General features: G+C 40.0%; 1 protein-coding gene across 5 annotated transcripts in view; it reads right to left on the bottom strand.

Moving 5' to 3' along the window:
- FNDC3B (fibronectin type III domain containing 3B) overlaps positions 1–24867 on the bottom strand; it is a 312077-nt gene that overhangs the window by 224214 nt on the left and 62996 nt on the right. For 3 of the 5 annotated variants that reach the window (XM_064492811.1, XM_064492816.1, XM_064492819.1), the window contains exons 2-3: positions 22619–22757; positions 574–649 (exon numbers count right to left, since the gene is read on the bottom strand). In XM_064492811.1, the coding sequence (XP_064348881.1) occupies positions 574–649; positions 22619–22729 (187 nt within the window). In that variant the 5' untranslated portion in view covers positions 22730–22757. The remainder of the gene's footprint in view (positions 1–573; positions 650–22618; positions 22758–24867) is intronic. The other 2 variants (XM_064492820.1, XM_064492826.1) reach the window with 1 other exon arrangement.

Here is a 24867-nt window from a genome sequence, read left to right as displayed (position 1 = left end):
AGCTCTAGTCCACACCTGGAATTTTGCACTTTGAGAGACCCAGAGTCATAGGACACAGGTAAGCTGTGACTAAATTCTCGGCCCAAAGAAAGTGTAGACAAACATGGCTTTAAATCATCAAATTTGAGGAATTTGTTACTCAATAATAAATGATACTTAAATACAGATTTTTTCCCTCTAAAAGCATCATTTGGATAGCATCACAATATATATTTTAAACTTTTATCTATATTTGAAAAAGTACTTGCTGTTCTCAATGGGAATTTTAAGCTCTTTTAAAATCTCTGCATTTTTTAGGGCTACCAATTTTCATAATATATGAAGACAGTGCAGGCTTTCCTAAGTTAATTTAATTTGAAAGTCAGTAGAATACTCAAGGTGTTTAACTTTGTCACTTATATATCACAGGCCTACCTCAGCATTAAGGAGCCCCTAATGAAAGTGAAAAAAAAATCCAAGATAAAATTTACCTCTAGAAAATCACATAAAGACTCAGAGATAAACTTTACTGCCATAAAATAATAAATAAAGGAAAACTCCTTTGCTTAGAAAGCTTGCAAAAAACTTCCTTACCTTGAATGCACTGAAGTGTTCCATCCTCCGCTCTTATTGTAAAAGTCTCACCTGGATTAACTTGAACAAGAATAACCTGCCAAAATAACACATTAATTTCAATTTAATACTAGAACATCTGGGATTTCTCTTCAACAGTTTCACTGCCTAAATCTATGTACTAGACAAGAAGTATGTGGCACAGAACCTTGTATAAACACAAAACTTAGGATATGTCTTTAGACCTGGTTCAAATTTGACTAGGTTAAAGCACATGCATTTCAATTTAGCTAAACTTATTTCTCCTGTGTTGCTTGTGTTAACTTAAAAAAAAAAACAAAAACCCCTCAATTTTAAGATATTTTCTTTCACTAATTTAGAAGCAATAGTTAAAAGAAGAAAAAAGACCAAAAACTATACTTATAAAGGAAAACTGCAAAGAGAAATGAGGTTCTGAACTAACACTGCTACAAATCATTCACAGGTGTCTATCACTGACTTGACTTATATGATTTCATTGCATAATAGTAGAAAGCAATTTATAAGAAAAACGTATGGAAAAAAAGCATCTGTGAACAGCACCTGGAAACAGTAACGAACAGCATAAAATAAATGAATAATATTACAAAAAGGTCCCATCAAACAAATTTTTAAACCTATTACCTAAATGTCAGTGTTTTAGTCATACAACATAGACATTTAGTTTTCAGAAGATAACTTCCAAATAACTAGACCATACACGGCTATGGTAAAGTATGTTCTTTCAAGAGCCTCAGAGTTTTAGTTTTAATCTCATTTAGCTGAATGCGACACTGACAGCCTTCCAGTTTCTAGAAATATATAGTCATTATTCTAATAGTGTTAATCTTGCACAAGACGATTTTTAACTACAGTTTTTAAGCTTGGATTATCTTCTTTAATTTATATTTGGATATAAATTAGTGATTTTTCCTTTTGTTATCTAAAGGAACTAAATGAAAGAACTAAGGAGGAAGGAACTAAATTTACAACTGCAATTAGTTAAGGGATTTCTTTAGTGTCAGTCTTTCCTTTAATCTAGGCTCTATAAGGGCAAGATCAGACACAGAATAAGTGCTGGAGAATTATTTTTTACTGAATGAATGAAAGTCGTAAAACATAAGAAAAACCACTGCAAACAATCATTTTAACTCCAAAATTAAGCTTTCGTAATATACAATTTTAAAAATCAACTTTATGGATGGACCACAATTTATCTGTTTTTTAAAAAACTATTATTGAGGTCAAAATCATTTCATCTTTAAAAACTAAACCTTTAATATCCATGTATTTGGTTTCTTCTAATAATTCACCACAGGAGACACTGCTGGGATATTAAAATTTTTTTAATCTGGAAATACATTAACTGGAGAAGCAGAAGCATTCAGGGAAAAGCAGTATAGGCTTCATCCCTGGTGCTTCTTGTTATCTTGAATCGTTAAGTTATTTCAAGGCAATTCGTTTTTCCTGTACAGTAACTGTGTCCATAATATTTCAGTCTTAAATATTCAAATTCTCACCAATGTAAACACACTGGGCCATTTTAAGAACTCAAAAGGAAATCCCTTCAGATCTCCACGGAGTGATTAAGACATTTCGATTGCTTTCTGGAAACCAACTTTTTAAAAGTCATTCTTAACATGAAAATAGTTTTGATTTAACTTTATTTTTACATGCACACAGAACATTACTCAACTACAACGGAATAAAACAATACTCCAATAAAGAAATTTACCTATGTCTTTTTAAAAGTCCTTACATCAATTCTAGCATCACTGCAATGAGCAGAGATCGACTGCTTTGTGTTTAAACCTCTAGGGACAGGCCTGTAATACATGCCTGTAGAATTAATTAGTTCGGAAAAAAAAAAAATCAGCGGACATCAAGAGTACACCTCAAACATCCTATGACAATCCCAAATTCACGTACTCTCTTCTGCCACACTCGTTAACTGTCAGACAGCATGTCTTAAATGCTGAGTCTGAAAGTACAATTCCCCAGAATTATGGGAAGTCCCAGGCAAGAAAAGGGTCCGAAGTGGAGTATGTTCCAGCTTCTGTCACATTATCTGCTTATCATATTGCATGAAAAGCGTCTGTAATGGTTCCTGTGTGGTCACTGACACCAGGCCACAATTCAAAGAATGGCCCGAAGGCATCCAGCCTCCAAAAGCCATTTATGCCTCTTCCCTCCCTCTGCTCCCCTCTCTGCTTGCCCATTCCTGACCCCCACCGCTTCTTCAGCGAGAAAGATGATAGGTAAAGGGCTTGTACGCATTCTATTAAAATACCTCTCTTCAAATGTTTAGTTCCTGTAATTTTCCCTGCTGCTGTGTTGCTATGGCAACCAGATTATAATCTACCAAATTACCTCAGAAACCAGGCAAATCCCCTGTGTCCCAAGATCAATTTTTCTTAGTAAGAGCAAAAGTCATTATTTGAGCAAACCGTATTCATCTTGGCACTGAGATATTTTAAAAGAAAGCACTTTATTATATTGAGTAAGACTGACCACCTTGCTGTTTTCACTGTCAATAAAGGAGAGAGAAAAACAAAGTTTTGACACACACCAGCCCGATGATCTGTCCCTGACCAGACATGGAGGAGATGGCGGCAGCAGGCCTTGCATCACGCAGATTTGAGGAGCATGAGTCACCCCCTGGCAGGCTCCCTGGCACAACCTTCTACCACACAAGTCAATCAGTCTCTCCCAATCTCTCTCTCCCCACCCCCTTCCTTCCCCTTCCTCCCCACCTCCCTCCTTCTTCCTCTCTGAAGCCACAAAGCGGACATAATGGTTACAAGTTCTCTTAAATACAGAGTGTAAAACATAACATCACTGTCCCAACCTCATCATTTTTTGTCCACTCACTAAGCATTTCCTGCTTTTCCAAAGTCAGCATTAAAACAAGTCATGCTGTACTCTGTCTCTTGTCAGAGGAGGAAAAAAAAGAGAGAGAGAGAAAAACATTTTTACCACTGATAGATTTTTTTTCCCCAGAGATGTTAAAATAGAACCATGTTAATCATATCATAAGAGCATACTTCAAGCTACTACTGCTTCATGAGATCTGTTTCAAATCTGTTAGTGCTATATGAACCAAGCAGCCCGAAATAACGGAAGGTAGTTTATTAAGGCTTAATGAAAAATATGTGACCATTCTTCCAGAGTCCAAAGAAACAATAAAACAAGAGGCAGAATTAACACAATTGAATAAAAGGCTAAACACAGCTTTCTGGGAAAGCTTCACCCAACAAGACAACTGAAACAGGTGTAACACATCTTTCCTTAAAGGTATAAATCTAAATCTAACTCTGTTTCTAATTCATCAGAAGAGACAAAGGAAAGCTACTTTTGCAACTTAAATTTTGGGTGGCTGATTAACCAGAAGATCAACAGTATCTAAGACTTCTCCTGGAGGCAAATTCCTAATTTATGCCTGAGATAAAATATTACCAGCCTCCCGACCAATCACCGCCACACGTGTCCATTACAAAAGCTTCTGCTGGGAGAGCAGTGCTGACTGACGAAAGCTAAAATGTTGTATTTGCAGCATTCTTAAAAGTTAAATCCCATACCCAGATAATTGAGATATAAACTGTGCTAGGAGAAGAGATCGTGTTTCACTACTGGAGCTTTTTCCACTTGCCACATTCTATGAGGCTTGTCTTACTCCGTGCTGTTTCATATATGAATGAACATTCTCATTTAGAGCCAGCATTTATGACTATCCCACAGATCTCTTTGGGGGGAAAAAATAATACATACAACCTAAAAGCTGCAGAAGAGTTCCACGTAAGGACAGATTCTATCCAGGAAGATCTAGTAACTTAAAAAGTGACCTTTGACTCCATGAGGGGGATAGTAGCACCTTCTTTCTGGACACAAGCACACATACAACACACACACGCGGACGCACGCACGCACATGCACAATACTCTCCAGATTCCCAAACTCCAGAAACATCTTAGCAAGCTCTGTCCAGGCCCTGAAGGGCCCAAACCATTCATTAAGACACCTTTGAGAACCTCACATCTGTGCCAAGACCACAACTGGCCTCAAGCAAAACTGAAAGACAGGCATCATTTGTTATTTTGAGTCCTGTTTCTTTTCTCCAAATCAGGAAAAGCAAGATGATGAGCTGCAAATGACCAATAATTAGCTTTGTGATACAAAGAAAACATCCCAAGATTTATAATGTGAGCAGTTCAACAGGAAGTTCCTGGAAGATAATGGGAAAGTACTGAAAGACTCACCTGCTCACGTGTCCAACCTGAAGCCTGAATCCAAAGCTGGTAGAAAAAGAACACACAAGACCAGGGAGCTTCCAACAGTACTTTCTTATACACTGGATTGAGGCACAAGGACATGCAGATTTCAGAGCTGGGGACTATGAGGCTTAAAGAGGATAAGTACCTTGTCTGAAGTCACAAAACTACAAAATAACCAAACAGGCAGTGGAATCCAGCCCTGTCTGACCAAGATGCACGCTCTTCTCTGCTACCACACATCTGCCCCCCGGTGAGTGTGGGTTTCAGAGTCACTTCTTTATGGAGACACTTCAATAAATGGCTGTAAGGAGAGAATGCACTGAACTGGGTCAAAGGCACATCCCCAAAGGCTGAGGGCGGGTTCTCTTCTAGGAAATCTGTGCTCACCCTCTGAGGCAGAGCCCCTTACTCTCCATACAGCAGCTAAGTGGTGAGAAGTCCATCCCTTAACTAACAACAAACAGCTGTGTTTGTAATGGGCCAGATTTATTCTCATAAAGTCACTGTCAAGTCCTTGAATTTCCCTAGAATCCTAAGACAAACCTCGTAAGCTAACCACTTGACAATCCCAATCACTAGATGCCACTTCTCACGGCTCAACAGCAGGCCTAAGAAAAATAAAAGATGACTCTTGAGAAGACTGAGTCTTAAGCTTCTATGCTTCCTAAAAGTCACCTGTCATTAACAACAACAGCAAAAAGACAGGAATGGATTAATAGGTAACCAAGGAAAGATAAATTAGATGAACCAAGGAGAATATTTTTATGCACTGAAATTACACCAGTGCCTGCTGAAAATACATAACACCTGACAACCCTCTGCAGAGTTCAAAATCTGCTTGCAACTTTACAGTCAGCCCTCCACAACCTCGGATTCAACCAACTGCAGGCGGTGTAGTACTACAGTACGCATTCAGTGGGAAAAAAAAAAATCTGTGTGTAAGTGGATTCACACAGTTCAGACCCATGTTGTTCAAGGATAAACTGTAATTCAAATGAGTTCAATAACTGCATTTCATGAAATAAGTGTCCTCAGAAGAATTACTACTACTCTCAGTCTAGCAAATATTAACGAGTCCTCAGCACGGGTCAAGCACTCCCCCAGGCATTGGGAACAGAGCCTCAGACAACACAAAGTTCTGCCCACCTCAGGCTGACAAACGGAGCTTGAGTGGGATGGGGGCTGGGAATCATTTAAACAAAAACAAAACATTTACAGATAGTAGTAAGGGCTAGAAGGAAAATAGAATGGCAACCTGTAAGAAGTTATACATTTCCACTCCCTCTAATTGTATTCTGCCCTGAACAAGGAGATTCTATTACAAAAAAGAGCTGTTTGCTAAGAATAAAAATGTAGCATTAACTTAAATGGAAAAAATGCCAAATGTAATATAGATGGCCCAAACTAGGTTAAAAGCCTCTTTTAATAGAGCCACAAATGCCCAAGTCTAAAGTTTCAACTACAGGACTTTCAAGATAAAAACCAAAAACATAAAAGACCAAAATTCTATGTTAAGCCTAAGTGTAGTTTTTCCCTGGCTAACAGTAAGAGCCACCAAATATCCCTGTGCAACTGGAGCACCATTATGTTTATTTAAATCAATATTTTTTCATTTTTATTAGATACGTTTTTCACAGAATTGCTGAGTACTCCTTTAGCTGAAAATTATGTTTGCCGAGAACAAGATTTGGTTCCCATCATCACTGTTTCAGGGTCAATCCCTGTTAAAAATGTCCACCATATGAGGTACAAGCCCTTTCTACCCTTCAAATCCATCCACGCCCCCCATGTCCCCAAGCTGGGCTCTGGCCACACTGATGGGGAATCAGCAGCTCAGGCCACTTTTCACCTAATCAGCCCCACTTTGAATGTGCTTTGCACACTGACTCTCACATACCTCCCTTCATTTAGATCCAGCCACCTCACGTCTGGTTTTGATCGGCTGAGACAGAGCAGCACGACCCACGCGGGTGTGCTAATGAATGTCACATATCTCTGGTGCGCTGTGCAACGAGCCTAAACATACAGCTCCACTGTGGGAATCCTAACGCCATATTTAACTTTTAAGAAACATATTTAACTGCCTACGTTCCCAATATTCCACTGCTTTTAAAATCTACTTCAATGTTGGCCACATCGTTCACTTAACACGATTCTTCCCCTCTAAGATACAATCAAGAAATAATGCACCCGTGAAGAATATTCTCATCCCTCTGACAGAAAAATCAGTTCCCAGCGTTTTTGCATTAAGCATTCTAGAGCTGATGTTTCTTATTACTGTAATTTCTTAATTGCTTAAAATTAGCACTACCATCGCCTTGCATTTTGTGTCCACTAGCATAAAATCGGAAATGAATACAAATGCCATATTCTAGGGTTTTGGAAGGATTTTGTGGAAGAGCCCCCAGCCCCTCCCTGCCACTGCGCAGTATATCATCATCACTTATTCAGGCCTTGCCTTGGTATTGATTATATTAAACTTATTTAAATCACTACTTAATGCAATTATTGAAAACTTAAGTATTAAACAAACATTGGCTGAGTAGTTACCATGTACCAGGCACTTTATTAAGCCCTGATGATTCTAGGATGAGAAAGATGAACGCCTACCCGTTTGTGTATCGGTGTGAGAGTAGAAAATACAGTTAGCTGTCATAAAACATGATTATTTGCTATCAACTACCACGGAAACAAAAGAAACCAGGAAAAGTTACAGTTGAGAGTGACGCTTAAAGGGTGAGTGAAAGGATAAGCAAAAGAACAATTACACGGTACACGCACGGAGGCCTGGTGGGCCCGGTGCGTTTAGAAGTCCAGTGTGCTCGCAGGCCCATGTGGCTGTAACGGCGCAGGCATGTGTGCAGGGCAGAGGGGTGAAGCCAGGCCCGCCTGAGAAAAGTCTTTGTTTGCCCCCACTTCAAGTCTTGACTTTATCCTGTGCACAGAATTTTCCAGTAGGAAAGCAACATTATCAGATAAATGACAGTAGTGAGAAACTCAAACTGGGATGGGAGACACTGGACACATGGAGATGGGTAAAGATATGAATGAAGCACCCATCTGTGACATGTTTCAGGGGTTATGTTGTTCTAAGTAAGCGTTTTCAAAAACAACTGATGGTTCAACCTTTCAGTGTGACGATGCAGATCACCAGGTTTGCTGCTAAGGAATTCTGCCCTCCCTCTCTGTCGACACTGGGGTTCTCAGATTACAAGGGTGGAGTAATGTGTATGGCTCTCCCCGTCCCCATAACAACTTAATTCTTCCTACTTCCTGTCCCTTTCTCTGATTCTGTTATCGAGCTGGGATTCTGTCATTTCCATCTCCACCACTCCCACCACTGATAGGCCTCCACAGTCTGTTCCTCTCTTGTGTCTCCACCTTTTCCTAGACTTTTTCTGGCCCTCTTTCTTCTCTTTGGCTGCTGCTCTAAAATGCTAACCCCCAAAGCATTCACCAGCCAACCTAGCATTCCTTTCTTTACTTCCAGTAAACTTGTCAATCCAACAGCGGATTACGTTGTTCATCAACTATACCGCTGGTTGGCGTGCTGAGCAAAAGGAAAGGAAGGTAACAGGACTATCGGGAAACAAACATAATTATGAGTCAAAGGAGAATCATTACTTATTTTCAAGGGTCCCAAGTTAATCATATCCCTAAAACATCTACTTTCTGATTCCTAAATAATTCCATTTCAAGCTAGTTAGTTCATTTTTTGTATCTTTAAGTTATAATTTGCCTTTTATCATATCATACACACACAAAAAAGAATCTGAAAACTAAGTCAAGGACTCACAGAAAAGAAAAAAAGTACCACCCACAACTTAATCATTAAATTCAAGATGAATCTTAAGTACTTTCTAAGATTTTGAAAAATAAGAACGTAACAGTACATGTTTCTTCTACATGTTTGTGTATCTCCCTGCTACACTATGTGCTGAGGGAAAATCAGATGGAGTTTAGGCCAGAGCTGTCTTCTAAGTAACATTATTATATATAAACACTGAGTAGTTAAGTCACTTTGTGATAATCTCATTTTAGTTTCAAGCCATTTTTTAACTAATAGTTTAAACATAACATACCACAGATACACAGTGAGAAGAGCAAATCGGACAGCTCACAGTTGAATCCTAGCTGCGCCAGACAGGGAGGGCACCCAGCCTAACCCTGCATTTCCTCCTCTGAAAAGAGAAATCACACTGACATCCTGTGTGTGCTCCAAGGATTAGGGTAACACCAGTACAGCCCTGGTAGAAGGCCTTACACATAGTATGTGCTCAATAAATCATTGTTGTTAATACTTCTTTTTCTTCAAATTTCTATCAGTGACAAGTCTCTCAGTTAAGAAAAAATATGGCCTCTAATGAGAGAGTCTAAAGAAAAAAAATTTACCAAATCTGCCATGTTTCATGTTCTCAATAAAAGCTAAAACCAGTCAATTCTCACCTCTGACCAGATTCTGTTTGGGAAACATTCTGGCTTTCCTTAAAAGATCACCTCCCAAGTCATTCACATTCCAGTGTCTGTTCAGCTTCTGTGGATCCTAGCAACAATAGTGACTTTGGAATCCATTCACAGAAGTTCTGAAGTCTAAGCCCTTTATATCCACAAAATGGTTTGAATTACTTGGAAATGCTTCTAATTAAGATTATCGTAACGAAAGTCAGCAACAAAATGTAATAAAGTAACAGTACAGTATGTGGAAATTTCCTATTAAGTGCTCAAAACTCCAGGAGAGGACCCTTTTCTGACCCATAAGCTGCCGCCTAAAAGCACACAGGAAGAATTAAACTTGGCCAGATTCTCTAAGAAGTAACAGGCATCTGCCTTTTTAAACCTTAGGCAACTAGTCTGAGAGGTTATCTACCATCCAGTCTGAGAAAACAGAATTATACAGCTGGATACTTAACACCATCAAAAAGTTTAAAGAAACTATCCAGATTGAAGATTTCAAGGTAAACAGAGTGAGAACGCTCTTCAAAAATGTAGTGCTTTAAGATTTTTCTTTCTAGATTTTAGTACTAGAGCATCATAAGCAACTGATGGAAAGCCTGATGCATTTACTCTCAGTCTTGGAAGAACAACATCCCTGAGTGCATACACATTCCGACTTGCACAAGTGAACAGATTATTCCGATTCTTCCCTCACTCTGCGCCAAGTCCAAATTCAGGACTGACACTAGGCTCTGCAGACAGCAAAGGAAAAATGTGACAAAGATTTTCCAGCCAGCCCCTCCCTCCTCCCCGCACGCTCTCAGCACATACAAGCACACAGCAGATTCTATGCACGTCTCTAACTCGGGCCAGTTTATGCGCCATGACATCAGTGCAGTATAATGAGCCAAGTTTAAACTCCATCTGGGACAAATAACGTCCAGGCACACTGTGCCTTCTTTTGTTTATAGACACTGACTAAATATGTCTTGGTGGTAAATGAACTTAAGATTTATTTCCCATGGCCTCCAAAACAATATTGTGCACCCCTGAAGCACCTCCCCGCCTCCACTTCTTTCCAAGGCTATGCGTAAGTGATTTTTAACAGAACACAGGATTTTGAAACATATAATTAACATCTTGAGGAGAGTCAAACTCCAAGCAGCCATTCATCCATCTAAAACAAAGAAAATGAGGAACTCACTAGCAAAGGGGTGTGGTATCGTGGCTCACAGTACAAATACTGCGTGACACCTAATTCTGTATCTCCCCTGAGACAGGAGTGAGCGGAGGTGAGATGCTTCAGAAATGCTCATGGAGTAAAGTGGTCATTTTCTTTCTCTTTGAAGGATAAACTTAGTTTTTTTTTTTTTTTATACTGGCATTACTTAAGAGAAATAATTAAAAATTCAGAATTTAAAAAAATAATCTAATAGGTTCAAGTCTTACAACAAGTTTTTGGATTTCTTAAGACACAAAAACTGTGCCTCTGGGTGATGTAATTTTTGAATGGAAATGAAAGACGGAGTTTGGGAGCAAAAGAAGGAAGACAAAAGCCCTCTCCTGGCTCCCAGAGTGAGACTCCCAGGGACGAGGAACCCCGGCTGCCCTTCTCTGGTCACCACCATCTCCCAGCAGCTGCTGACCCTAGAGAGAACTGCCTGCTGCAGCTAATCTCAGAGAGAGAACCATTACCTAAGGAAAGAAAGAAGGGAGCAGCTCTGATGACCTAGGCCTAAAATGACTTCACCCCCAACTCCTCCAAACTCAGCCAATGCCTCCAGGCTGTGGAAACTCCCACTGCTTGGTCCGCAATTCTTAGACGCTCCAGAGCCAGAATCATGCCATCTTCCAGAGCTGATGTGAAGATCATATAAGGTGACAACAGGAATACTCTTCTTTGTAAGCTTTAAAATTTTCTACCGTGTAGAACCCGGTCCCTTGTCTCTCCCCAACTGTTTACCTGAACAAGACATGGGAGATGTGCCCAACCCAAGCTACTCCACCCTTCCTGGAAGGTAGGATATAAATAGATTTGAAACCTAGTCTCATGATTTGCCAGCTGCAAAGTACTTAACCTTTCTCACCTCTGGTTCTGTCTATAAAAACGATCGCCACCTTATACGGTGTATGTTCACTGGATGGAATCATGTATATAAGTGCAGAGCACTATTCTCAGCCCATCATAAGCACTCAAATAGTTATTATTCGTTTCCTCCATCAGACAGGGAACAAAGAAACCAAAATCTCCAATAAAATCCATTCTTTCCAACAATTTAACAAGTAACTACTCAACTAAAGGTTGAAACTAAAATTGAGACTAAAAGCCTTCTGGTGATCAGGAAGCTTGCAAAGTAACATTTAAGTTTAAGGTAAATGCCAAGCTTTAGTTAGATACTTGGCATTCTTTCAATGTCAAAAATCTGAACTTTAATATATCTTTTACATTATTAAGGCACTGAAATCTCTGGACTCTTACAGAATCTTTTAGCTTACATTACCCCCATGATTCTAGAATAATTGCTAGAAAATGAGCCAGTGCCTCCCTCCAAAGAAGGAGCACACACCTGGTGTGATGCCTAGCTTCAAGTCTCTCTAACGGAAGCTCTTCACAGTTCCAAGGCAGCTTTAAGCAACGTGGTATATGGAGAGGCAGTCAATAGAAAATGAGAAGATTCTCAGTGTCTGACCCTGAGTAAACCACTTAAAACTAAGAAACCGGGAAAACAGTCTGAGAAGCAAACGGGATGTGAACACTCATCTACTAAAGGATAATGTCCTCTATGACCCAACTCCACCCTCACTTGATTCCCTGGCTCTCTAGAACAGATATTATCCACAGACAGGGTATATATAAGCCTAAGGCCTGATTTCCCATCACAAACCTTGTAAGAAAAATAGGGATTTCTTTGTAATTCCTATTTTATAATGCACTTATTTTCGGTAATGACTAAAGTCACAGAATAAATTATAAAGAAAGTCACTCTATAAAGATGCTTTATATATGGGTTTTTTGCCAAGGTGATGAGAATTAAGATGAGTTTTAAATAGATGCATTGTCAATGTGAAACAAATCAGAAAAGATATAAATGAGCTGCATAGCTCTGGCCAACTGAGCTACCAAACAATATCACTAACCCAAACACGGGCTTCGGTGTGTCATGGATTCCCCCATAAACCAGAATGACAACCCAATATTCCAATATACGTAGAGACCGAAGAAACTTCTATACAAGTAACACGTTTCAGTGCTGAATTTTTCAATCTACTTGGAAAACACAAGAACATTTTAAAGACCCCTTCTAAAAACGAAAAGTCATGCGACACAACTGGGTAACAACACAAGTCCATTTCTCTACAAATCTAGGTTTGGCTCACAAGAATTCATTTCCATTTTTAAAAAATACAATTGACCCTTGGAAAACGCAAAGGTTAGGGGCACCAATCCTCCATGCAGTCAGAAATCCGTGTATAACTTAGAGTTGGCACTCCACGTAAGTGGGCCATAGGTTGCACATCTGTAGATTCAGCCAATTGTAGATGGTACAGATCTGTAGTATTTACTACTGAAAAATATAAATAAGTGTATAAGTGGACCCACGCAATTCAAATCCACGCTGTTCAAGGGTCAACTGTAGTAGGAATGGAACCCTAATGACAGGTTTACTGATACAAATACTCTCCAGTCAAACTGCCCCCCAAACCAGACTAGGTGCCTCCAGCTCTGCTCTGCCTAACTAGTTGCCTAATTATAGTGAATCAGAAACCCTTAGCAAAGTAATTTTCTAGGTGTAGACTGTCCATTTTATCCAAGTGCACATCTACTATACTGCAAGGAGCAAGAAATGGGCAATAATGAATGGATCCTGGTCAATGGATTCTAGCTCATGGTTGTGCCAAACATACCTGCTGCACATAGAACACATTTCCGCTCAGCAGTCATCTATATGATGACCGCCTGTTAACGAAAAAGTCCCAGGGCTGAGAAGCAATACCAATGCAGGCATGAAGGCTGAGGGAGCACGTGAATTCCGTTTCTTCTGGAGGCCCACCACAGCTCAGCTTCCATTTACCACAACAGTAGAGCTGGCCGGAAACGTACTAAGTGGCATCTCGTTCTGGCCAATCCCAATTCAAATAGGAAAACGAAGGTATTCTGAAGGCACCCACATCCCAGAGTACCTAGACACACTACTCTGCTGCTTCAGCAACAGGCTCCTTGGCAGGCTGTTTATTTTCTGCATCTGAATTTGGAACTAGGACACTGACATTACTAATTTTATGCAGTTTGCTCCCTATTGTCTTGTTCGGAGTATAACATGTAGTTTCTATATAGTCATACTTTTAAGTCAGTCATTTGGACAAAAAAAAGAAGAGTCTGTAAATAAGAAAATGATTATGTGTAAACATATGTCTTAACACGTTCTGGGTTGAGAACTGTCCCATCTTTTCTTTGTGTGTGTGTGTGTGTGTGCGCGCGCACATGTGCATACACATATTATTTTTACTGCACTGTAAGATACATCAATGGCTTTCACATCTCATTCAACATGACAAATACACATTTTCCAAAAAAAAGAATAGAAGTTAGAGGTTGGAAACCTATCGAGTTTAACTTTATTCAAAGAGAAAGTCAGTATAAAATGATTTAAATAAAAATGCCTCATCTAGACAATACTAGGTAACATTTACTTTTAAAAAATTCTATTTCATTTAAGTACTTTAGGAAGACTCAATTCTTGGAGACTGTAAAAAAGACTGTAAACACAAGTACTGGCATCTCTTCCCCTTGGAACGCTGACACTTTGCCTCTGAGTTTAATGTCCCCCAACAAGTCTGTAAACAGTAAAACCAAGGCTCCTGGTCGTTTCTTCTGCCTTTCGTCTGCTTTGGTGAGTGCTCAGTGTGGCACTGACTGGGGACTCAAATAGTGTTCACTGAAAAGCAGAGACCAAAAAAAAAAAAAAAAAAGAATACATGGGTCCCGGGGAGGGGGTGGTATAGCTCAGTGGTAGAGCATGTGCTTAACATGCATGAGGTCCTGGGTTCAGTCCTCAATACTGCTATTAAAAACAACAACGGGAAGTTTGGGGGTGAGAGTACTTTCATTAAAAAAAGAAAGAAAAACTTTAAAAAAATAAGAAAGAATACATGGGTCCTAAGTTGTAAGACAACTGAAACCCTTCTACAAAGTCACATGAACCAGAGCCCACAATAGTTCACTTTACAAGTCATAAAGTAGAAAACGAAGAGGCTTAAAATCACCTCAATGGTATGATATACAATGAGCGTGTCTGAAAAATCTTAAACATTTTTGCTATATTTAAAACCCTACATCCCTGAGCACAAGATGCAATTTCAAAGGTTAAAAAATTAGCAATTCTCAGGTTCCAAATTCAGATGACCACAGAACCCAGGCAAGTTTGGAAACCAAGTGAAGGGGACAGAGTGGGGCCTGAGGACGACACCCCCCATCTAAAGATGGTGGCTGCTACTTTTTGCTGGCCAACAGTTGCCCAGTGGGATGACTAGCCCAGTTATTGGATCTTCTAGGTTTCAGTAAAAACTAAGAGATCCAGAATATTGTGTAAATCTTCCCATTTCTAAATACAGACACCTAATTATTTTTTTTGTCAACTATGAAGATTTAAAAAAAAAAGGATGCCTGTATGACAATTGCAACAGGTAGCCAGTTTTCAAACCCCGGTTTAGATGAATAAATTTCATTTTGTTCATTTCACTCATCCTTCATCCGTTCTGAAGGACTTAGTGAATGCTACCTCAGACACCAGGCACAGCATGAACAGACACACAGCCTCTGCTCTCCTGGAGCTTACAGTGCAACCAGACAGTCAAACACTGCAATAAGTTGAAAACAATCATAATGTTAAAACTACTGTAGAGTTTCAAATTGCTGTTATTTTGCAGTGCAACCTTGCCACGCCAGTGTTTTTCCTTAATCCTCTCCTTTTTGAAGGCAGCTCTGTTTCTACCGTTTGAAGGATACTGGCTACATCTTGTATCATATTATTATTGCCTTTGGCTAATTAAATTCTGAAGTGTCTCTCAACCCAGACAGCTCAGAGCTGTCATAATTATATGTCATATGTCATAATTATTATGGGTGCCACATCGAGCACCACCCTCTGATAATATGGCATCAACATTTTCCTTTATGAGACAGAGATTATGCACCGGCTATGCCTTTTCGGAAGCCTTTGTAGTGAGCGGAATTGGCAAACCTAAGACAGAGAGGATTGTAAAATCAGACCACAGACCTGGATAAGTTCACACCATTTTTTACAGTTAAAAGGAAGCCTTCAGAAACGGGCATGGCTGCCTGCGCTGCTGGAAAGCAGCCCCCATTAAAGGGTGCTCGTGGTCTGCACCTCTGTGGCGTCGGTAATCCTGAGGAATAGACATCAAGAAGCCAGGGGTGGATCGCCAGACTGGATGCATCAGAGGACAAACAGATTCACTAGCAAGAATACTGAATATTCAGTTCCAGAAAAGAGATGGTAGAATGCGCAGATACGGTTTGCTCGGGGCACCGCTAACGTTAGCCCTCCACTGACTATCTCATTCGTACAGCTATGCTCATCTCATAAAGTGGAAACTGAGCACATGACATGCAGAGCTTGAGCAGCAGTCCTCACTCACTTCCAGGGAGATCTCTGTTCAGGCTCAGTCTCCACAGACACGGTTCCCAGCCTGGTCTGTCTTCCTGCCTGCCTGCCCCACTCCCTGACCTACCTCTTCTCCGTGCTCCCAAGGCACTGATACATTCTGCAATCCAAGCACTCCCCCATGGTCCTACACATGTGTAAATACAGCCCTTTTTTCCTTTTTTTTTTTTTTTAAACCAGACTTTGCTTCCCAACTAGACAGCTCATTCCTTTAGGGCAAAAACAGTGTCTTATTCATCTCTGTGTCGCCAGCACCTAATACAGTCCTGGCATAGAAGACATTTGACAAATGCTTATTAAAATGAACAAATCTAGTATTCAGTCACTCCTTGATTCAGTCAGAAGTCATACTCACTCACTCCTCCTTTCCACCCCAAATCTCAAAGAAGAGAGGCTGACAATATCTTGATACCAGAGGCCTTCATAAGTTTGAGTAGAAGAGAACGTGGATGGCAGTTTGCAATAACAGTTTTCTTTAAGCATCTGCACAAGTCACACATTTCTCATATATCCTGAAGCTGAAGAGTCTGACCCAAAACTGAGCTTCCCCATGTTTGGTTTCCCAAACCCAACATTTGACCAGCCGAACTTTTTTTTACTGTCAAGCTCAAGCCCCAGCCTCTAAATAGGATTCTATCATAAAAGGAGCTGTTGTGCAAAGTTACTCAGCACTAATAGCTGCAGCTTCTGTTTTAACTGCCGGTCCCACTCTCATTTGAATATCCTTCTTTTTCCTGGGCAAGCGTCCCAAAAGCTGTTTGTTCCTTTTTCTACATTATACTGATTGTAAAACGCCTCCTGGGTCCCCTTGACACCACGGCCATCAGTATGTTTGAAGAGTAAACCTGGGTGGTGAGAGGATTTGAACTACTGAATGCAAGAAGAGAGCCGCCAGGGAAAAGTTATTAAGACGATATCAACCAGAACAGAAAAGGTCACAGGATTAGGAGGAGAATCACATTTGATGTAAAAGACATGCCAGTGACGAGCACCATCTGAACGTGGAAAGTTTTAATATGTTTAATGTGCTGTCTGGAAGTGTGTACTCAAAAGAATGCTCCAGGAAAACTCTGGCTGTGTAGTCTGTCTAGGGGAAACAAAGGCTTTCAAAAACAAGAAACAAAAGGGAAAAAAAAAAACTCACTCCCAAGAAAATGACATGCTAAATGCTGATCAACAGAAACAGGCAAAAGTCAAGACAAGTGGACATGACTGAGGCAGCTTTAACGTCCCGTCTACCAGGGCACGCCTGTTAACATGCTATATACCAAGCTGGCGGGAAGGACAAGTCTTCTGTTTACATTTAAGGAGATCTACTTCCTGAGGAAGAGACATTAAGAATACTCATTAAAATTTAATATTCTGGGAGCTTAAAAGAAAAAAGAAAAGCAAGATGTAAGTAAAAATGATAAAATATTTGCTACGTGCTGTGTTTAGTCAGGACAAGAGGCATCTAAACCTATCCCCACCCCACTGATTCCCTTTACATTCACTAAGAATATAAAGCGGCATACCACCATCATGGAGGTTATAACTGTCACATATTAAATAAGAAAATCAGTAAATTCGATGTTAACACTCTGTTCTTAACCTAATGGTTTATTTAAGTGGCAGCTGCTGTAATTCTTCAGAGATTATTAAAATATTAAACCAACATAACAAGTTGGAAATTAGGCTGATGTTTACTCTTTCATGTGAAAAACTAGTTGCTACTTCTTAAAATCTCTATGATGTACCAAAAGTCCTTAATAGAGTTAAATTAATATACCACTAGGTTCTGAAACGTAACATATGAAACACTAATATTTTGATTACTGACGGGCATTCACTGTAATTTATATAGCCACACACAAAAATTCAGGTGGAAACCTGACTTTTATACTTTAAGAATAGTATGCAGTTAGGCATATTAAAGGGAGCAAACTTTATTTAGCTGTGTTGATCTACTCAGAGGTAGAATTATACTTGGAGACACAGAGCTACTTTATCTAGAAAACAATAGTTAAAAATAAAGCTGTTTAATTTCACCCCTAGGTATATACCCAAGAGAAATGAAAACATACATCCAGAAATAAATTTGCACACAAATATTCATAAAGGCCAAAAAGAGCGAACAACAATCCAAATGTCCATCAACTGACTAACTGATAAATAAAATGTGGTATTAGCCATACAACAGAGTATTATTTAGCAATAAAAAAGGTAAAAAGTTCAGGTATACCTCACTTTATTGAGCTTTTGCTCTGTTGCACTTCAGAGATACTGTGGTTTTTACAAACTGGAAGTTTAATGCGGCAATCCCATGTGAAGCAAGTCTATCAGCGCCATTTTTCCAACAGTATTTGCTCACTTCGTGTCTCTGTGTCACAGTTTGGTAATTCTTGCAATATTGCAAACTTTTTCATTAGTATTATATTTGTTATGGTGATCTGTGATTAGTGAGCTTTAATGCTACTACTGCAAAAAGATTGCAACTCACTGAAGGCTCAGATGATGGTTAGTATTTTTTTAACAATGTAGTATTTTTAAATTAAGGTATGCACAGTGTTTTTTTAGACATGATATTGTGCACTTAAAAGACTACAGTACAGTGTAAACAGAACTTTTACATGCACTGAGAAACCAAAACCTTCATGTGACTCACTTTACGGTGACACCCACTTCATTGCGGTGGTCTGGGACTGAACCTGCCGTATCTCAGTTACGCCTGTACTGACACACGACAACATGGATAAGCCTTAAAAGCATTATGCTCAGTCAAAGAAGCCAGACATAAAAGACCACAAATTGTATGATTTCATTTATATAAAATATCCAGAATGGGCAAATTATCTACAGAGATAGAAAGTAGGTTTAGTGGTTGCCTGGAAACTGGGGAGAGAAGGGAACAGAGAGGGACTGCTAGCGGGCTTCCTTTTAGGGTGATAAAATGTTCAAAAACTAACTGTAGTTGTGGTTGCACAATTCGGTGAATATAATCAATTCTGTCAAACTGTACACTTTAAATAAGTAAATTACATAGGCTGTGGATTGTATCTCAATAAATCTCTTAAATAAGGAAATCCGTGAAGTTCCTTCTGTCCATCTTGGGTATTTATTATTGTTGTTCTTGCTCATCTCTTAGTTGATAAATACTTTTTGAAATCATCACTCATAATGAGAATGGCTTTTCATTTTAAGAATAGAATCATCCTTTTCCTGCTACCTACATAAAATAACAAAACATGGTTTCCAACTTAACATGACTTCAGATAATGAAAATTAACAGCATCTCTTTTTTAGAGAGCCAGCACAGAGCAGAGAATCTTGCCAAGGACTCATCTTAATTAAATCCAGAAACCATCAGGACAGAAATCAGGAGGAGGAGGGCTGTGGGGACTGAAGAGCTTTCTCATAACTGTGGTGGTTCTTTTGCATATAAAGAAATGTTTAGAATGTCCTCCACACAGCTGCAAAGTATTCAGAACACTGTAAACACTTACAAGGTAAGCTTCACCATATACACTCCTAACAGAAATGGAGAGGCAGGGCCAGTGGCCAGTGGTTGGCTCCTTACAGTGGTATAATTTGGGAGGTGCAGGTGCCTCTCCCTTAAAATGTCACCCTGGGGTCTGTCGGACGGTGCCTGCAATGTCCATCACTGAAGTCAGCCCTGTGCCTCCGAATGGTCCTTGTTAAGATGAAAAAGTACTGCCTCACAGGGACAGCACAATAAAACCTCAGAAAACATCAGCATAGATAATTTTCTCTGTTGTGTGCCCTGTGTCCCGATCCTTTCACACAAACCCACCTGAGCACCACACTGCGTGTGCTCTTAGGAGCAAGCAGTCAACACGGGCAGATGCCCCAGGCAAGCACTCAGAACTCATGCCGTCCCAGCCTCTCGGGTCCTGTCTTGGATCCTCACTTTCATTTCCTATTCTTCTCGGTGACCACCCCCCACAACTGGCTCTCCCCTTCCCCTACTTCCTCCCTGGTATTTCTCCATCATTTCTGTATTTGCTTGCTCTTCGGGCCTGCCTTCCCCTTGTGCCTTAGCCCAGGCTCCACACACAGGCCCTGAGGACTCTACCAGACGCAGCTCAGCCAAAGCCAAATGTGAGGGCCCAAAGGAAAGAGGGAAGGCTTGAGGGAGTGAGGGAGACACAGAATGGGGACTCGGGGGGCAGAGAGAGACAGAAAACCAGCAGCACACGGGCCACTGCGTAGACCGAGCTCAGGGACACAGAGGCAGCACCAAGGCAAGATAAACCTCGGGCCGCTCCTGCTGAGAGGGGTGTTTCAAACACTCTGCCCACTCAACAACTGCGCCCCGTTCCGGGAAGTTCAGGGTCCCTGCTAGTCAGCAGCTGGGCTCACACAGCCTATGGATGTCCAGGCTCCCAGCACAGTCAAACACACTCACTCATTAGAAAGACCGGAACACTTCCTCCCGATGGCATTTTTCTAGAGTCAGTGCCCTCCCCATCTGAGAGAGCTTGATATTTGTGACTGTTTACAAAAGACTAATTGAGAAATGTTCCCACTTCTTGGCTTTACAGAAAGCTTCTTGGATGAACATAAAATGTGGTTTTATTAACCAAAATTATTAAACAGGTTCTACTTAAGAGCTGAGGTAGATACACAGAGTAGAAAACACCACGTGGCCTTCTGAGGCGGTCCCAACTTTTCAGTCTTTGCTCATTTCTGGGTACAAAACAGTTTACTTCTGAAGAGAAAATTGGAAAATCCCAAGGGCTCTGTATGTTGGCTTACAAACTACAAAAGGCCAATTTATGCAAAGTGAATTACAGAAATGAGGGAAAAACCATCAACACACAGGAATGGTGCACAACAACAGGGACGGGTGGCCCAGGTCTCCTAGGGACGTGTGTAAACTGGAATCCGGTGACGACATTTGAGAGCCCTTTAGCAGCTTTCCGAGTTTAGTCATATTTAAATATCTTGCGCTTCTTAATCTTTTAATCAGTGAAAAGAAAGGAGATCCAACACCGCCTCTTGAAACCAGCCACGGCACTACTGAGACCTTCCCATGAGTGGCGGGAGCAGAGTGGGAGAAGGACGACAAGAGGCAAGGACAAAGCATGGACTACGCTTGGGTTTTATCTCAGGTGCAACAGGACAGCGATATGATGCATTTATGTTTCCAGAAGAGCAGACTGCTGTGTGGCAAATGCTCTCTGGTGAGGCGAAAGTAAGAGCAGTGAGACCAGGGAGAAGGGCTGTCCTACCCTGGGGAGAGCTGTTGTGGAAATGCAGTGGACGCGGCAAAGCGTGGTTTCAGCAGTGTTCCTGAGAGAAGGTCGACCGGACCTGGTGACAGACTGGAACACAAAAATGAGAAGAAGCAAGTGGAGCCTCCGGAGCTGGAGAGGAACGGAGGTAAGGAAGCAGAGGCTCTGTTTAGAGAATTACTGCTGTAAAGGGGAGCAGAGTATGACGTGGTAACAGGAGGGAAACATGGAGTCAAGGAAGGGGGGTCTGGTTTAGTTGGGTGGGCGAGAGGTGTAGTTATTTATGTGCTTAAGGTAAAAGACACTACGATAGGTTGGTGGAAATGAGCCAAGAGAGAGAATCAGGAGTCAGGAAGGGAGATACCCGTACCAGTGGCAGAAAGGGAAGTTTATTCAACTGATAAATATTTATTAAGCACCTATTAGATGTTCTTTGTTCTTAAGAAGTTTACAGTCAAATGCAGGAGAAAGTAATATATATATAATTATAAATAATAATAAATTATATATAAGCCACAAAGTATGATCCAACAGAGGGATACACAATGTATTAATGTACTGTGATGGACAAAGAATGTTAATGTATGACTGGGGTAGGGGGGCAACGTACTAATTTCAAGTAAGTGGCCAATTAACTCATCTGAATTATTAATATATTTTGGGTATATATTTTTCAAGCAACTGTTCCCAATTCTACTTTTCATAAAAATGACATTTATTTAGTACAAGACTGAGGGAACCCAGTTTCAGTAGTCAATTAAAATATGTAAATAATGTTATCAGAGACAATACTTCCATCTCTAATAATTTTTAAAGTCTTACTTACCGCTTAAATTTTTTCCCACGTGCTACAGGAACGACCTCAGGAATAACTTTTCTACTCTGTAATGTTAAGTAACTAGTGACAAAAGAGGTTTATGGAAAGTAAGTACCATCATTTCCTGAGCAGCAGGCCCTACACTTGGAAAGACTGCTCCAGCAGCCGGGGGGGTTTACACATACCTGTGCATCTCTTGTTGGGGGTCACCCACTGTGTGAGATCAAAACCCAACCTACCCTCTGGGCATCCTGCTCTGGCCAACCAGGCAAGCCAGTTAAGCACAGTGTCTAACATGAGCAAATGGCGGGTTTTTTCCCCAAAGACTTGTACATATTTTCAAAATGATTCACTTTAAAACCCAGACTTTTTCTTTCTTTGATGTTTCAAGAATACTAACTGGATTAGATAAGATTTGCTTTCTCAAAAACTGTAATTTCTGATAGTCTTAAAAATTATACAGTTATTCTACGATGAAAACCCTTACATCTAGCAAACTATAAAGGTTCAAAATCACAGATCTGTGAATCACAAAATAAAACAACTTCTGGGCTTATGTTTCTCCCTTAGACAATCTGACTTAAATTCCCCTCCTGCTGCACCGACCTGCTGAGCTGCATCTCCATTCACCAAGTGAGGCATCATGGCTACCTCTCCATTCAGCAACGGTGGCAGTTCCAGAGGGATCTGGTCGGTCATCATCATTGTGACGTACATTCATGGAGAATTTCCCTCAACTGGCTTCCTGAAAGAAAAATCACCATTTTTTTAAAAAGGACTCAGAACCCCCAAAATTCACCTGTAACAAGTCAACAATTTAAGTGAACTGTCATGAGGTCAGCTGAAACTCAAATTCTTCCATTTGTGTTATTGTGTTAGGCCCCTAAAAGGGGTGAAGCGAAGGCAAGGAAATAGCCTGAACCAGGAGACCACAGACCTGAGTCTCCAAGTGGCCAACTGAACTCAATGTCCAGTGCCTCAGCTCTGTCATTTACTTATAAATATTAAAAACATATGAATATATGTTTACACTATTATTCATTATGTTAAAAATGTTAAATTTTAAAAGCATGAATAATAGTAACTCCGCTAACCGCAAGAATCCTTCTGAGAATAAAATGAGGTGGCATTTTGAGGAGGTGAAAGTGTCAAACGAATACTGGTCAGCGGCCAGTGTTTGTTATCATTATCTTTAAGGTAATCATAGAAAATAAGGCCAAAGAGAATGACCTATAAGAACAGTTTATCTTTTTTATTAGGCTCCAAATACTGTTCATAAGCAGTTAATCCAACCAAATACACAAAGGTTAACTACCTACACTGCAACTGCTGCAATTTCTGACCTTGCCATTAATTTGGTAATTAATCATATTCTAAATATCTCTCTCCCATCATTTCCTTGAATTGAATTTAACCTGTTGCACATTTACATCTTTATCCCTTGTGTATATCTTGAGCTTTCCTGCATCTGACAGTACACGACACCTTGTACAGAACAAGGCTGAAACGCAGATTCCATTGTTTCCACATAACAAATGATTTTCATTTAAGTATTTAAAACAACACCAAGACCACTTTCACTCCTTAACAGTACTTGCCACGAATATCTAGCTTTTCAATGAAACATCAGGAAAATAACAATAAATTCTTATTTAGAGTTATAATCTGTTCTTTAAGAAGCATATATGGATCCTTCACTTACACCTAAAATTTTTGCCACAAAAAGTTTAACAGCATGGACAAAGAATAAACACACACACACACACACATTATTTTAAATCAGTTCAGAAATAAATTGCCATACAGGTCATTTAAATTTTTTTCTCATTCATAAAAAAGTCCCCCATTCAAAAAAAAATTTGAATACTTTCAAATTCAAGAGTATTTGGTAAATGAATCCTTTAATACTCAGTACCCAAATCAGGCAAAACAGTGGGGCAAATCCTTCAATAATTATCTCTAATTTGTCTCAGGTGTGACAGAAATAAATTATTTCTTCTCATTCTCAAACACCTCCATTCTAAACATTAAACATATCTCCCTTCCACCAATCCCATCCAAAAGAAACTCCTTCCCTGGAAGTATCAAAAGCCGCCCAAGAGATTGTAAACTTTTTCATTGTAAATAGGTAAAATTTTACACTATTCATTATAACCTCATTTGAAGAAATTAATTATTTTAAGCATGAGACAATGAAGTCTTGTCCCTAAGAGGGAAGTACATTCTATAATAACAGGTCTTATAATTCAGTGTTAACAGTACCATCATGCTGTTTTATGAGGCAATTATTCAGTTCCTAAACAAATAAAAGTACAAAACCCAAGGCCAATAGTTTATCCTAATGTAGGAAAGATTCTTCCACAATAAAATTAACGAAGATAACTTCCACTGACACTATCATGACATCGCTGATTGATTCTGAGCAGCACTACTAATGGGTACTAATGTCCATCTCAACTCTACTTCTAATATACTTAATCCTATAGTGCATGAGAAAAGAATGGCTACTTTCCCTCACACTCATGATATTACACAGGTCTATTTCCTAAGTGTAATGCTTTATTTAATATTTCTTCAACACTGCAGGTTGGATAAACAGGGCAGTAATTTACATTAGGGGTCTGAGGATAAAGCATCCAGTGGGAAACAAGCACTCCTGTGCTCACATCCACCTTGTCCTCTCTCTTCCCTAAAGAGTTACAAGACGCTTGTTGGTGAGCTTATGGAGATATGGCTCTGTCCTCCCCCCTCTCCTCTGCCGAAGTAGTGAGCACTGAAGTCTTCTCCCATATGGAATGGTCCTGGTGATGTCACAGACAAGCATAAAGATGGAACCTGCTCTCTCTTTTTTCACC

Source organism: Camelus dromedarius, chromosome 2 (genome assembly GCF_036321535.1).
Source record: "Camelus dromedarius isolate mCamDro1 chromosome 2, mCamDro1.pat, whole genome shotgun sequence".
In the NCBI taxonomy this organism is placed as follows: Eukaryota; Metazoa; Chordata; class Mammalia; order Artiodactyla; family Camelidae; genus Camelus; species Camelus dromedarius.
Note: the sequence above shows the minus strand (reverse complement) of the source record. Positions and strands in the feature narration are given on the sequence as shown.